The 14,071-nt window shown below is 45.8% G+C and overlaps 1 protein-coding gene and 1 long non-coding RNA gene across 7 annotated transcripts in view; one reads left to right on the top strand and one right to left on the bottom strand.

Annotated features, from left to right (window-relative positions):
* The window catches only part of Map3k4 (mitogen activated protein kinase kinase kinase 4), an 89,248-nt gene extending 85,700 nt beyond the window's left edge, over nt 1-3,548 (bottom strand). For 3 of the 5 annotated variants that reach the window (NM_001401453.2, NM_001415845.1, NM_001107456.3), the window contains exon 1: nt 1,535-1,818. In NM_001401453.2, coding sequence (NP_001388382.1) covers nt 1,535-1,665 — 131 coding nt within the window. In that variant the 5' untranslated portion in view covers nt 1,666-1,818. Of the gene's footprint in view, nt 1-1,534; nt 2,794-3,397 lie in introns of those variants that run through there. The other 2 variants (XM_063288432.1, XM_039110574.2) reach the window with 2 other exon arrangements.
* Nucleotides 3,549-3,559: 11 nt separating this feature from the next.
* The window catches only part of LOC120099124 (uncharacterized), a 35,350-nt gene continuing 24,838 nt past the window's right edge, over nt 3,560-14,071 (top strand). For both annotated transcript variants that reach the window (XR_005497992.2, XR_010059149.1), the window contains exon 1: nt 3,560-14,071. This exon is cut by the window's right edge and continues 18,776 nt beyond it. This is a non-coding gene — a long non-coding RNA (uncharacterized LOC120099124).

The following is a 14,071-nucleotide window of genomic DNA, read 5'->3' as shown; positions in this document are numbered from 1 at the left end:
TATTATAACAAAGAGACAGGATCCTGGCTGGAAAGCAAGGCTGTTTTATCAATAGAAAAGCAGCGTTTTTATAGCAGATTTTTATCCCTCTGCCTAACAACGCTCAGGTCCACTTTCTCCCCAGAGAACTGTTACATAGAATTATAATGTCGAGTCTGTGGGTATGAAATCATCCCTCTTCCTCATGATAATTAAGGCACAAACGAGGCAGCCAGACTTTTGTTTATTACGAGCTGTTAATCTTTATATATGCTGTTTACCTTTTGCCTCAGTTTCCTCTTCCATAAAGGAGATGAATGGCAGAATTAACTCATAAGACTGTTGTAAAGATTCAATGAATCAACAAAAGGAATAGCTAAGTGATAAAACATTTTAAGCATTAAGTAAGGGCTCACATTTTTTATTTCTAAAATAACGATTAAAGGAGTAAAAATTGCTCAACAACTCAATACATTAAGAAAATTATGAACCTTCTGATAAAACTTCTAATCGCGCCCTGTACTACTTATACATTTTATTAAAGAAAATGTCCCTTAGGATGTCACAGAACTATCTTGAAATTAAGAAACATAAAGCAGTAGCTTTCACAGCTTTGAAAATATAAAATTCCTCTCAGGCAATCCAGTAGTGGTGTGAAAGGATGTGAATTGCTCCCGTGTTCAGGTCTCACCACGATGATAGTTTTGCTATTTCTTCAAGCAGGAAAACGCTAAACTATTTAACTGCCTTCTTCCTGGGATTATAGGGCAAGACTTTACGCCAGGAGTTGTCGGAGCGTTTTCGCTATAGGGGACAGGGGGCAGCCAAAACTTCTCTTGGGATGCAAAGGACTGGCATTTAAACACAAAATCAGGACACAGTGAGTTTACCCTCCCAATTAAAACTTAAAGGCTCTTAGTAGTTAAGAGAGCTTCTATGGAACAGAATGCAACAGATACTTTGGGTACCAAAGTTCCATCTTGGAGCTTCCTGCGGTAGCAAAGTTTCACACATTAACCCTTGGCTTTTCAGTGCGCAACACTGCATCAGGCTGTTGCTAGAGGACGGTAAAAGGGTTCTCAGGCTAGGAACCTTGTCTGCAATTACACGAAGCTTCGCCCTGGGGACAGAGAGCTGGGAGGCGCGCTGCAAAGGGGCGAAGGAGCACGGAGACAAGAGGCACGACGCCTGTCTTTTCCTGGAAGGAGAAAGACAGTCCACCTTCCTTCCATCGGATCACAGATCCAAGCCTGAGCGGCAGCCGCGGCAGTGGGCAACAGCGGCAGCAACAGCGGCGTCCGGGATAAGCAGGGGCCGTCTGCAACAGGGCCCCCGGGAGCACTACTGCAAGGGCCGGGGTCGCTCAGGAGCTTGGCCTCCGAGCCCGGGTAGGGGTCGCGCGGAAGCAGAGCACCGGGCTCCGCGCTGCACCGCGCCCCTCCCGCCACCGGAGGTCCCGATGCTCCGCGCCCACCTGGCGCGCAGCCGAGGACCCCACGCCCCCTTCACGCGCCACCCTGCTCCCTCCGAGCGGCGGCTGCAGCCGTGCACTCACCTCGCCGCTGGGCAGCACTCCGACTCCGGCTCGGGTTGTGGCGGCGGTGCTGGCCGCGGCTCCTCCATGGCGGCTGCAGGGTTGACGGCGAGGGCGGGAGGGGGCACCGGCTCGGCGATGGCGTCTCTCATCCGTGCACCAAGCTCCGCATGACCGCGGCGGGTCGTCAGCTGCAGCCTGGTGCGGGAAGACCTGGAGCCGCGGGGTGAGGGAGTGACTCGACTCCGCCTCCGCCTCTAGCCCGCCGCAGGAGCCGTGCGCGCAGCAGCCATCTTGGGAACGGCGGCCGGCCGAGCGCCGGGCTACGGCGGGCAGCGAGGGACACGCCTGGGCGGGCGGCCGAGTCCGCCTGGGCGGGGCGAGGCGGGAGGGAGGAGCGCACTGGTCCTTAGTAAATCAGGTGTCGCTGGGTGGCCCGGGTGGCCTCGGAAAGTCCTGAGGCTAAGGGTACTGGAGACACTTGAAGAGATAGGGTTGTCTGGGCGAGCAGGGATGTTCATAAACTTGAGCCCAAGGTCTCTGCACCACTGGATTCTGCCTTTCAGAATAAGGATGATGTCACCCAGACGCCCACAGCTCTGACATGGAAGTGTGGGCCTTCTGCAGACTCAGACCATCAGAGTGACACACCAGTGAGGCAGCAGAGGACGCCATTCTCTCCAAGGATCTCAAGGTTAGAAAGTGCTTTTTCAGAAACTGTACAGTTCCCACACTGAAGGAGAAAGAAACGGCTAAAGAAGTTGTAAAGACTCGAAGTTATTAAAAGAATTGAAATAGCGGAGCACCTTTCATTCATCCTTAGCTTGTGCAGCTTCACAGCCTTAGAGTTGCAAACGTGCCGTCTGAAATCCAGATTCAGTACAAAAATACCATTCAGAATCAAATATTTATGTTTCCACTCATTTGAATGTTATGATTTTCTTAATCATTATTTTACCTTTGCTATGTAGAGATATACGTTTTGAACAAATGTGTTTTTTTAACTGACCGAAAGAGAAGTTTTTAAGGTAAGATTTAAGAGCTAAGCAAGATAAAAAAGATACTCTGTGAAGTCAGCTGTGTTACAGAAATGTCTGTAGTTAAGTGTCTCTTGCCATTGTTACAATAGACTACATTATGTATATGGTCTGCCAGTGCTGGATTTCTGAGTTGACATCACTTTCATTAATTCAACAACATTTGGCCAATCAACAAGTATTCAGTGTACATATTCCATTAGGACTTCGGAGACACGACGGAAGCATCAGTGAGCAGGACACCTAATAAAGGGAGAGAGACAAAGCAAAAACAAGCATTCAGAGGAAATGAACTCAGTCTATCCTAATAAAAGCTACATAATTTTGAAACGGCCCATTCATTTTCACTGAGAGCTGTGCAGAGTGCAATGTAATTCTATTCCATCTCCCACTACACTTTGCTGACCTAAGCCCTCCTTCACGGTATACGGAGAAAGTTGATAAGAAAACCTCTGACTACTGTCAGGAAATGCGCGAAGGGGCACACTTGTGCCTCCCACTCATAAAGCACTGAACGTAAATCAGCCTCAGGAGGAGCCATGACTTCTTTTTCTTCGTTTTCTACTAGGTACGGAGTATTACATCATCTCATCATTCCCCGTGATGTGCATAGAAACCTAGATTATTTGATACTAATTCCATTTGTGTGCAGGGCTTTGCTTTTTCTTTCTTTTTTTTTTTTTTTTTTTTTTTTTTTTTTGCCTTGGCATGCACAGGCAGACTAGCTGATTCTCTGGTGGCCTTTCTCAGCAGCACTCTCTCTCTCTCTTGTGCCTGTGCCTCCAGGGTTCCCAGGGTTTCAGGGCAAAGCTCACAGCCTACTCTCCTCACTCAGGGCATTTCTTACCTCTAGAGTGTGGGCTCCATCAGAGCAGAAACTATTTTTGGACCTATGTTTCACCCAGTTACCAAGTGTCTGGAGCCCAGGGCTGACAGACACATGGTAGGAGCCTAGCAAATACTGTTATGAAGACGTTGAAGTCAAGCCACCTCAGAACATGCCAAATCGCGTCACCTTGCTCACTTCACTCTGAAATGGCTTCAGAAGCAGCCATTGGCCCACCTTCCTGCATGCATCACAATGTCAAGGTTCTTTGGGGGAAAGGCCTACCTCACAGCAGTGCTGGAGGATGCTCTTGATCTCTGCATTCTGGTAACTGTAGACTGTGTACACCTGAAAAAAAGCAAACCCCAAACTGACCTTTATCTTGCTGTAGCCCCCGAAACTGCCATCATGTCTCTCTTAGTAACACCCCCTAGAATTTAATACGCTCGCAGATATCCACTGCTCCTGTCACTTTTTCACAAAGTTAGTGTCCTTTGTCTAAAATGTGTAAAAGTGTCATATGGTTGTTTCTTTGAATTTTTCTTTTGTGAGTATCCTAGAAAAATAATAAAAATTGCATAGATAGATAGATAATACATACATATGTAGATAAATACATGGATAGATACATAGATAGACACATAGACAGACAGATAAAGATAGATTTTGGGAATCAGCCCTTGCTTTCATCAGGCTCCTCCAGCATTCACAGGCTTGCATATTGTTGTTACACTAGTAAACTCCTATTGTTATTTAGATTTTCACTTATAGATTAAAATTGCTGTTTGGGGGATGGTCTTAAAAAGAGTGTCGTCAGAGTCTATGAGAATCGTCTATGTCTTCAAGATTAAATTCTCTTAGCCTTTTTTTTTTTAATTTCAAAAGTTAAAATTCAGGGCTGAGGAGATGATGGCTTGGGGGTTGAGAGTGCAAACTATTCTTGCAGAGGACCTGAGTTCTGATCCTGGCACCCATGTTAGACTGCTCACAAATACCTGGGACTCTAGCTCCAAGTAATCCAGAGTCTGTCAGGCACCACCTACCCTCACATGTACATATAGACAGACACATATACATATACAAATAAATCAAAAAAACAAAAGTTAAAGTTCTATTAAGGATCTAATTTAGGCTATGGAACATAGCACTCATACTCTTTTTAACCAGTAAATTCAAGCCCAATTGTGATGCACGCACAAACCAGTTGCATACTAAATGTCTAAATATTTCTGCTTTCCAAAAAACAGTTAACAAAGCTGTGGCCACATGTCATCATGCTTATGAACTCTTAAACTGTTATATCTCCATGGATATACTAAATACAAATGCACACAAAAGACAGAAATGGGAGAGGGGATATTATGGTAGCACCTTAGACTCCTATCTACAGTTGTATAGTCGCTAAAAGTTTTCAAAGTTATTCATAAAGACCTTTGTGTCAAACTGTGTAAAGATTTACTGTTTCAAAGGAGCGGACTTCAAAGCTGTATGTTTTTAACATCATTGTTAGCAGGTGATGCATTTTACTTAAAATAACTTTCTCCCTTCCTGATGGTATTTGTGAACTCTGCCAACCAGCTTCCTGTGTGACCTTTCAGAGACCTTAGCAGCCGTGACCCTCTCTCCATTCCCAGTGGCTCCTTACGGCTCTGCTACTCTGCAGAGGCAAGAAGAACACAGACTTCCACTCTGCTCCTTGTAGGGAATGCTGGTTCACATTCACTTTGGTCCTCAGAGAAAAGAAGATGAGAGAGAGAGAGAGAGAGAGAGAGAGAGAGAGAGAGAGAGAGAGAGATTGATTTATATCTACCTACTACTAAAACACTCAAAATCTGGGTGCATGTAGAATATATTTACTTGACTTTTTTTTTTTATTAACTTGAGTATTTCTTATATACATTTCAAGTGTTATTCCCTTTCCCGGTTTCCGGGCAAACATCCCCCTAATCCCTCCCCCTCCCCTTCTTTATGGGTGTTCCCCTCCCCATCCTCCCCCCCCCCATTGCCGCCCTCCCCCCAACAGTCTAGTTCACTGGGGGTTCAGTCTTAGCAGGACCAAGGGCTTCCCCTTCCACTGGTGCTCTTACTAGAATATTCATTGCTACCTATGAGGTCAGAGCCCAGGGTCAGTCCATGTATAGTCTTTAGGTAGTGGCTTAGTCCCGGAAGCTCTGGTTGCTTGGCATTGTTGTACATATGGGGTCTCGAGCCCCTTCAAGCTCTTCCAGTTCTTTCTCTGATTCCTTCAACGAGGGTCCTATTCTCAGTTCAGTGGTTTTCTGCTGGCATTCGCCTCTGTATTTGCTGTATTCTGGCTGTGTCTCTCAGGAGAGATAAACATCCGGCTCCTGTCTGCCTGCACTTCTTTGCTTCATCTATCTTGTCTAATTGGATGGCTGTATATGTGTGGGCCACATGTGGGGCAGGCTCTGAATGGGTGCTCCTTCTGTGTCTGTTTTAATCTTTGCCTCTCTATTCCCTGCCATGGGTATTCTTATTCCCCTTTTAAAGAAGGAGTGAAGCATTCACATTTTGATCATCCGTCTTGAGTTTCATTTGTTCTAGGCATCTAGGGTAATTCAAGCATTTGGGCTAATAGCCACTTATCAATGAGTGCATACCATGTGTGTTTTTCTGTGATTGGGTTACCTCACTTAGGATGATATTTTCCAGTTCCAACCATTTGCCTACGAGTTTCATAAAGTCATTGTTTTTGATAGCTGAGTAATATTCGATTGTGTAGATGTACCACATTTTCTGTATCCATTCCTCTGTTGAAGGGCATCTGGGTTCTTTCCAGCTTCTGGCTATTATAAATAAGGCTGTGATGAACATAGTGGAGCACGTGTCTTTTTTATATGTTGGGGCATCTTGTGGGTATATGCCCAAGAGAGGTATAGCTGGATCCTCAGGCAGTTCAATGTCCAATTTTCTAAGGAACATCCAGACTGATTTCCAGAATGGTTGTACCAGTCTGCAATCCCACCAACAATGGAGGAGTGTTCCTCTTTCTCCACATCCTCGCCAGCATCTGCTGTCATCTGAGTTTTTGATCTTAGTCTTTCTCACTGGTGTGAGGTGAAATCTCAGGGTTGTTTTGATTTGCATTTCCCTTATGACTAAAGATGTTGAACATTTCTTTAGGTGTTTCTCAGCCATTCGGCATTCCTCAGCTGTGAATTCTTTGTTTAGCTCTGAACACCATTTTTTAATAGGGTTATTTGTCTCCCTGTGGTCTAACTTCTTGAGTTCTTGGTATATTTTGGATATAAGGCCTCTATCTGTTGTAGGATTGGTAAAGATCTTTTCCCAATCTGTTGGTTGCTGTTTTGTCCTAACCACAGTGTCCTTTGCCTTACAGAAGCTTTGCAGTTTTATGAGATCCCATTTGTCGATTCTTGATCTTAGAGCATAAGCCATTGGTGTTTTGTTCAGGAAATTTTTTCCTTACTTGACTTTTTAAATAGTCCTTATAACACTAAGAGTCATACTTCGGAATAGTGGGAAGTTGGATAAAAGCTCTTCTGTTTTTGTTTGTTTGGGTTTTGTTTTTTTTTTTTTTTTGTTATTTTTGTGGTTTGTTGTTATCTGAGAAGAGATTTGTTTATTCTTGTAATTTCTCCACCCAGAATACAAACTACCCTTTGTGTGAGACATTAGTCTTTGTCCAAAGTATAAACTGAGTTTATAACCTCATTAAACACAGGATTAAAAGTTGTACACTTTAGAAAACAAAGGTTAGGGGACTGGAGACATGGCTTAGTGATTAAGGGCATGAAGACCCTTGCTACTCTTACAGTGGACCTGGGTTCACCCACATGGCAGTTGATGACTACCTATCACTCTGCTGCCACATGATCCAAAGCTCTCTTCTGGCCTTCCCAGGCTCCTATGTGTATATGGTGCATGTAAGCTCCTGCAGGTATACATGCATACGTCATACATAATGAGGATGAAGGAAGTGGCGTCATTCTTACAGAAGGAGAACACTGCAGGAAGAGGGTCGATCAAGCAGCGAACCACCGTGCACAATGCAGCGCTTCACTTTCTTCTGAAAGGACAGGATGAGGCAAGCCAGCAAGCCATGAGCTTTCCCTTCCAGATCTTGCCATGGTGGAAAACTGCCTTAAAACCTGAACACTGTAAGGGGGCCCACTCCTTGTGAGCTACGAATCTTCAACACATGCCACCCAGACACTAAGAGCCCATCCTGCTTCTCAATGAGGCTCACTCAGGTCAGGGGTTTAGAAGGCAGAGAAACTTCAGGTCACAGTGCCCTGTTGCTCTCAGATCTCGTACACTCAGTAGAGTCTGTGTGTATAGAAGCCAGACATAGAGAACAACAGACGACTAAACAAGGAGGTTCATGCTCTTGTCAGTACCATCTGCCCCTTGCTTCCACCCTTTAAGCCACTAGTGTCCTTCCAAACACTGTTTGAGTGGGCCCCACTCGGAAGACTCCCCATCGCCAGCGTCCCAGCCTCCCTTCAGACTTGAACTATTCCCGTCTAGGAATAATTCTGTCGGAAGATTTTCTAAACATGGTTCACTTGACACCTCAGCTGGCTGGAGTAGTTCTAATTAAACAGAAAGGATTTGAGATCATTAACTTGAGATGGTTTAATTGGCTTGGGTGGAACCAGAGTCTGCATGTCTAGCATGCTCCTGGGTGACATGGGTGATACAGATGATGCAGGAGGACTTGCAAAGCAAGGATGCAGAACCCTCCTGGGATAGACTACAGGCCTCTGCCTTTAACAGAGAATCAGAAGAAAATGTGGATGTATTAGTTGAAGATAGCTAGGCAAACTAAGCATATCCCACAACCAGGTAAAACCCTTATGACAAAAAGGCTTAGCAGTAGCAGGAAGGAAGGGCTTACTCTGCCTGCGTACAGTTTGAAAGGGTACGTACGGTCCATCCTGACAGGAAAGTCAGAGCTGGCATAAGGCAGTTGGTCACCCTTTCCCATCAATAGTCGGAAGGAAGTGTTCCCACTTTCTTCGTTTCCTTCAGTCTGTGTCGTCAGACTTTGGAACAGTGCTGGCCACATTCAGGGTGGGTCTTCCCGAAAACTCTCTTGCAGACACGTTCAGAGATCACGTCCTAGTGATTCCAAATCCATTTGAGTTGACATTAGTGATTAACTATCAGTGATGGGGTCGTCCTGGTATCCATGAATACGTCCCTCTACGAGAGATGTTGAAGGCCGTCTCGGTCTATAGGGGCCGCTCTGAAATAGGATTGTTTGTAAATAGTGTCAATTTACACTGTCCCTCTTATGGAGGCCAAGAGGTCTAAGATGAAGGTTCCGACAGGTTCAGTGATAGTAAAGGGTCTCGTGTTTGTTTCCGCGATGACATTGCAAACATCGCTTCCTCTGTAGGAAAGTCACACTGCACCCTTGCATGGCAGGAAAGAAGGAAGGGAGATAAGGGTGGCTACCCTCTATGCTACCCTCACTTGGCTCCTAGACAAACTCTAGTGGATCAAGGTTATCCTTGAACTTACAACCTTCCTGCCTCCACTTTTCAAATGCTGGGATGGCAGACATCTGAAACCATGCCGGGTTCATATGGTGCTGGGTTGGCACCTCAGGCTTCATTCGCATTAGGCAAAGCACTTTACCAATTGAGCTATAGCCCCCACCCCTCTCTCAGCCCCTTTATAAGATCACTAGCATCATTTATGAAGGCTCTGGCCTCAGAATTTACTGCTTATCTCTTAATATGTCACATGGATTTTGGAGGATACACGGACATTTGAGACATAATAAAGCTGTAACCCTGGTAGCTGTGAATGGGAACCTCACTTGGAAACCTGACCTCTGGCGATGTAACTACATTAGGATAAGGTCATACTGGATTGGGTGGGCCCCTCGTTTAACCTAATTGGCCTCATTTTGTTGTTGGTGGTGGTGATGATGGTGTTTCGGTTATTCTGTTGCTTTGAAAGGGCCACAGTGTGGCTCATTTTAATGCTTCCTTATACTTCTTCTCCATCTTTGCTGTACTCCTCGGTAGTGAACTTGAAAAGCGGCATTCTTATTAGGAGAGACTTGAGATGCAGAAAGATACAAAGGACAGGAGGAAGACAACATGGCCTCGAGACACAGACTGAAATGCAGCACCCACGAGATTCAGTGGCAAACACTAGAAGCTAAGAAAGCGACTAAGAAGGTGTGTCCTACAGAACCTTTAGGACAGCTGGCTCCTCCGGGGCCTTAGTTTCTCCGGCCTCACTTCCAAAACTGAGACGATCTACTCTGCTGTTTTTGGCTGCTCCCTTGGTCTGTGGCTTCTATTGGAGAACCCTGGGGCTCACACCAACTGCCCTGAGAAATGGGGTACGAGCAGCAGGAAGCTGTAAGTGGCCCTCTAGGAAAAACATCCCTAGAAATGGGGAGTATACCAGACCAACAATGTCACAAGAAACAGAATACCCTCTTGTCTGGGAGGATGCATGTGCAAATGCACTGATAACACAGTTCAGAGGTCATCACAAAGGAGCCTACGCCTCACTACAAAACCCTATTCACATTGGGTTGGCACAGAGATCATTAAAAGAGGCCAACAAGCGGTCCATCAAGTAAGCGAAGGATCGAACAATACCTCCTTCGGGATCTTCAGAATCCTAGGCAAAGGGTTAAAGAAAAGGGGATGCTTGCCCCTCTCCCTCCCTCTGTATCTCCATCTAGCTGGTCTGACACATAGTCTCCAGCCATAACTTGCAAGCACTCCTCAGGCAATCCCATATCCAGCCAGGGTTGAGAATTGCTGTTAAAGATCTGAGCCTTCAGAGAGAAAGTCAGCCTAGGAGCCACCGTCCGTGAGTATACCTTGATTGTGCGCTCAGGGCCTGAAGTAAGCAACATTGTGCAGGTTGAGGTTGGCAGTTCCAATGTCTAGATGGCTAAGTGCCAGCCCTGATGCAAATTCCTCCCTGGTCTGTGAGTACAGACTTTTCCATGGTTAGTTTTCCATAGTGGTAGTAGTTTACTCGACTGCTGCCCTATCCCTCTGCCTGCTTTAAGGACTTGCATTGTCAATTGTCCCGTGCCTGAAGACAGCTGTGTTTATTGTGCCCAACCATTGACCTGCTTACCATGGGTAGACAGTCTAGGCAAAGCGCCACAATTTGGGGTGGCTTAAGGCAATAGACACTCATTCTTTCATACTTCTGAAGGCCAGAAGGATCAAATCAAGATATGAGAAGGGTGACTTCCTTCTTGGGGATTCTGAGCACATCATGAGTCTACCCCCCTCTGTCCCCTGCATTCTGATAACCGCTCCTTAGCATTCCAACTTCATAATGCCAAGCTCTGTCCCTGCTTCTGCATGGTCACCTTTCCTCTGTGTCTGTCCCTGTGTCCCTTTTCCTCTTCATCAAAGGACACCAGTCAGACTGGATTAAGAGTCCACCCTCTTCCAGAATGATATCATCTAAGCTAATTACATCTATCTGCAACAACCCTACTTCTAAATATGGTCACATTCTGAGGTTCCAGGAAAGTCTTGTGTTTGAGGGTAATACTGTGCAACCCAGGACAGTGGGTCACTGTGGTACTACTGTTCCAAAACAGAAATTTTTACTTAAACTGCAAACTCCTAGCCAGAGGGTTGGTTTTTATTTATTTGGCGAGGGGGCTTTTTACAATACTCAAAACCAAAGCAATTTAGTAGTTTGAGATGAGTTAGGGTCATATAGTAAAAATAGCCCAGTGTTCTGTAAGTGCAGGTTCCAGGACTCACATGATGGGGGTGGGAGGAGCATAGTTTCAGGAGCTGCAGACTAGGAACCTGGATTGTCGGGGGCTCCTTGGACTGGTGACCTCCCATCTTATCTGCATACTGAAAGACAGTTACTACATGGCACAGGGGTTCTTGGGTTCTTTGCATTAAGGAGCTGAGTTCAGTTATTACAGGAGATACTAAGTCATAGATCTCAGAGAAACAGCCAGTCACGTGTATGGAGACATACAGAAAGAGATGAACTTGATGGAATGGGTTTATGGGATCACAGAGAGGCTGGCAATCTTCCAAGTGGGCTGGCAGGCTAGAGACCAGGGAAGACTTGATGCTACAGCTCCAGGCAGAAGGCAGACTGTCCAGAGACTCCCTTAGTCCTCAGGGGTAGGGTGGGGTGGGGGTCTGTTTCTTGGTCTGAGTTTCTTATACCAGGATAATACCCCCCCCCCAGAACTCCCCATAAACTCAATGAAAGACAGCAATTTGCTTTATACCAAACCCTCCAATTCTAATGTCAATCTCACTTCTTTCATAAGTGTCCTAAATAACACTTGACCATGTATCTGGGTACTACTCCTCAGCCACACTGGCATACCAGTTCACCCATTACATGAGCTCTCAGAGAATCCAGCACTGGAAGAGACTTAGGATAAGGAGAGCAAGAGACAGGAGAGATGAATCCCTCTGGACTTTATAAAGTTAAGAGTCTAGCCCTGAGCACAAGTCTTGGAAGTCTCTATGGAGACACAGCTTATCAGGTCCCATCAGGAATCAGTAAACCTGGGTCTGACTGGGGCTTCTGTGGAACAGATCTATTCCTTCTGTTGCATTTATTCATTCTAAGTATTGTGTAACAATTTCCTAAGCATATCGTGAATGTAGACATACTTAGTAAATGCCCGCAATACATTTTCTACAAAAGCAAATAATTATCTACCAACGTCAGGTTGAAGCCCGCTATGTAAATTCTAGACAACAATGTGCGCGTGCTTACACTAGAAACATCCGTGTCCATGTGCAAAGCAGAGAGTAGTGTCATGTTAGCCTTTCTCTGTGTCCTCACTCACAGTGTCTAATTCTGGACCTGGTGCAGTAAGATGGGCTTAATACATCACAGCAGCCAGGGGACTACCACAACTGTTCCAAAGTAAAAGAGAGGGAAAGATGCTTGGGGAGGCTGGCTGCAGGTGACATTTGTGCAAGACAAAAAGAGTTCATTAACCTGAGATCTCAAAGATGTCATTAAGAAAGAGGATGGGCAACTCAAATGTTCTGAGTGACCGGGTGAAAGAAGATTAGGCACTAAAGACTCTCCAAGGCCTGTCTGCACTTTGATCCCTAACGGCCCCCAAGTTAGACTCTGTGTCCTAATTGTAGATGTTCAGTATAATGCAAACTGCCACAGCAAGAGGGCAGATTTGGGTGATTCCAGAGAGACAGGGTTCTCTAGAGAGAGGATGTCCACCAAGGCTGAGCCCAGGAGTCCCAACCCCTTGCCCACTGAAAACACTAAGATCTCAGGCTTAGAGGCGAAGTTTTATTCTCCCTTAACAATCTCATCCCACCCATCCCCACATTCCCTCTGGGTGCTCAGGATCACGTGAGCCAAGGGTGTCTGGTATTATCAGTGTTTCAGACAAAACTTCCCCGGGTCCCCTGCTGCCTGCCAAGCCTGCGAGTCTATCAGAGCAGGTCATCCGTTGTTTATGAGCTGGCTGGATGCCTGGGCCACACGAGCACAGCTGTGTGGGAGGCTTAGCAGATTCCTCCGCTCGGGTTCTGGGTTTGTTCCCTTTTCCTCTTGGAAAACAAGAAACCTAGGTGCTTCTAGCATGAAGTCAATAGCTGCTGTTAATCTACGAAACTAGACATGACACATCTGTGGGAAGGAAGACAGTCCCTGCTTTCTAATACGGTATCCCCTTTGCCCATGTTTCCTTCCTTAGTCTGAGTCCCATGGGGAGCCCAGTCACCCATTCTGCCATGTCCTGGTGCACATGTTCACAAAGCTAAATCCCTTCCTGTGCAAAGCCCGGGACCAGGGTCAGCTGCCCATCACTATCAGGCCTTCATATCAATGACCTCATCTCCTAGTAATAATAATAGCCAATCCCTCTTGAAAGCAGCAGGCAAAGCAGCCCTCTCCCTTTATGGAGTGCCTTTTAGGTGCTTTAAAATAGGATTGGTTATTGGGTAGATAGATAGATAGATAGATAGATAGATAGATAGATAGATAGATAGATAGATAGATAGATGATAGATAGATGATAAATAAATAGATAGATAGATAGATAGACAGACAGACAGATAGAAATAAAAACATGCTGGGTGTAAGAAAGAAAGGTCCTGGGTTGAATCCTAGTACCCACAACACAAACCCATTGTCAACATAGGAGCTTAAGACAGGGAGCAATTAGGATTTTCTTGCTTCACCTTAAACATGCGTGCAGGGGTATCTAGATGATGCCAGCAGTGAATTTAAAAACTGCGTGTTCGAGAATGCTAACGACTGTGACTAGTGTTCCTCCCCTCCTTATTTCTGGACATTTCACAACCTCACTTTCCAGATGTCTGTCGTTCACTTGCTGCATGCATGGCTGTGCACTGGTCATGGAGGGAAAGGTCAGAGCTGGGATAAGCAGGCACACATAGTGATAGCCTCAGTCAGTGGCCTCTGAAATGTGCTTGGCCAGACTCTGCATCCATAGGATCCAGCTCCAGTCCCCTGCTCTCTGGGGTCCTCAGCTTCTCCAGGCAGCTAACCTTTTTGTTTCGAAATGCCAGGTTTCATACCCCAGGAATCCAGTTCATTACTTCATTAATGACACAATGCTTCTGTCGGTGTTTTATTGGTCCCTTCAGCCTGGCTGCAGGGTTGGTGGTGGGTGGTGGTGGTTTTTGTTTTTCAGTTGTTTTGTTTTTGAAGGGGATAAGTAAGCAATCCCAC

This window comes from Rattus norvegicus, chromosome 1 (genome assembly GCF_036323735.1).
Source record: "Rattus norvegicus strain BN/NHsdMcwi chromosome 1, GRCr8, whole genome shotgun sequence".
NCBI lineage: Eukaryota > Metazoa > Chordata > Mammalia > Rodentia > Muridae > Rattus > Rattus norvegicus.
Note: the sequence above shows the minus strand (reverse complement) of the source record. Positions and strands in the feature narration are given on the sequence as shown.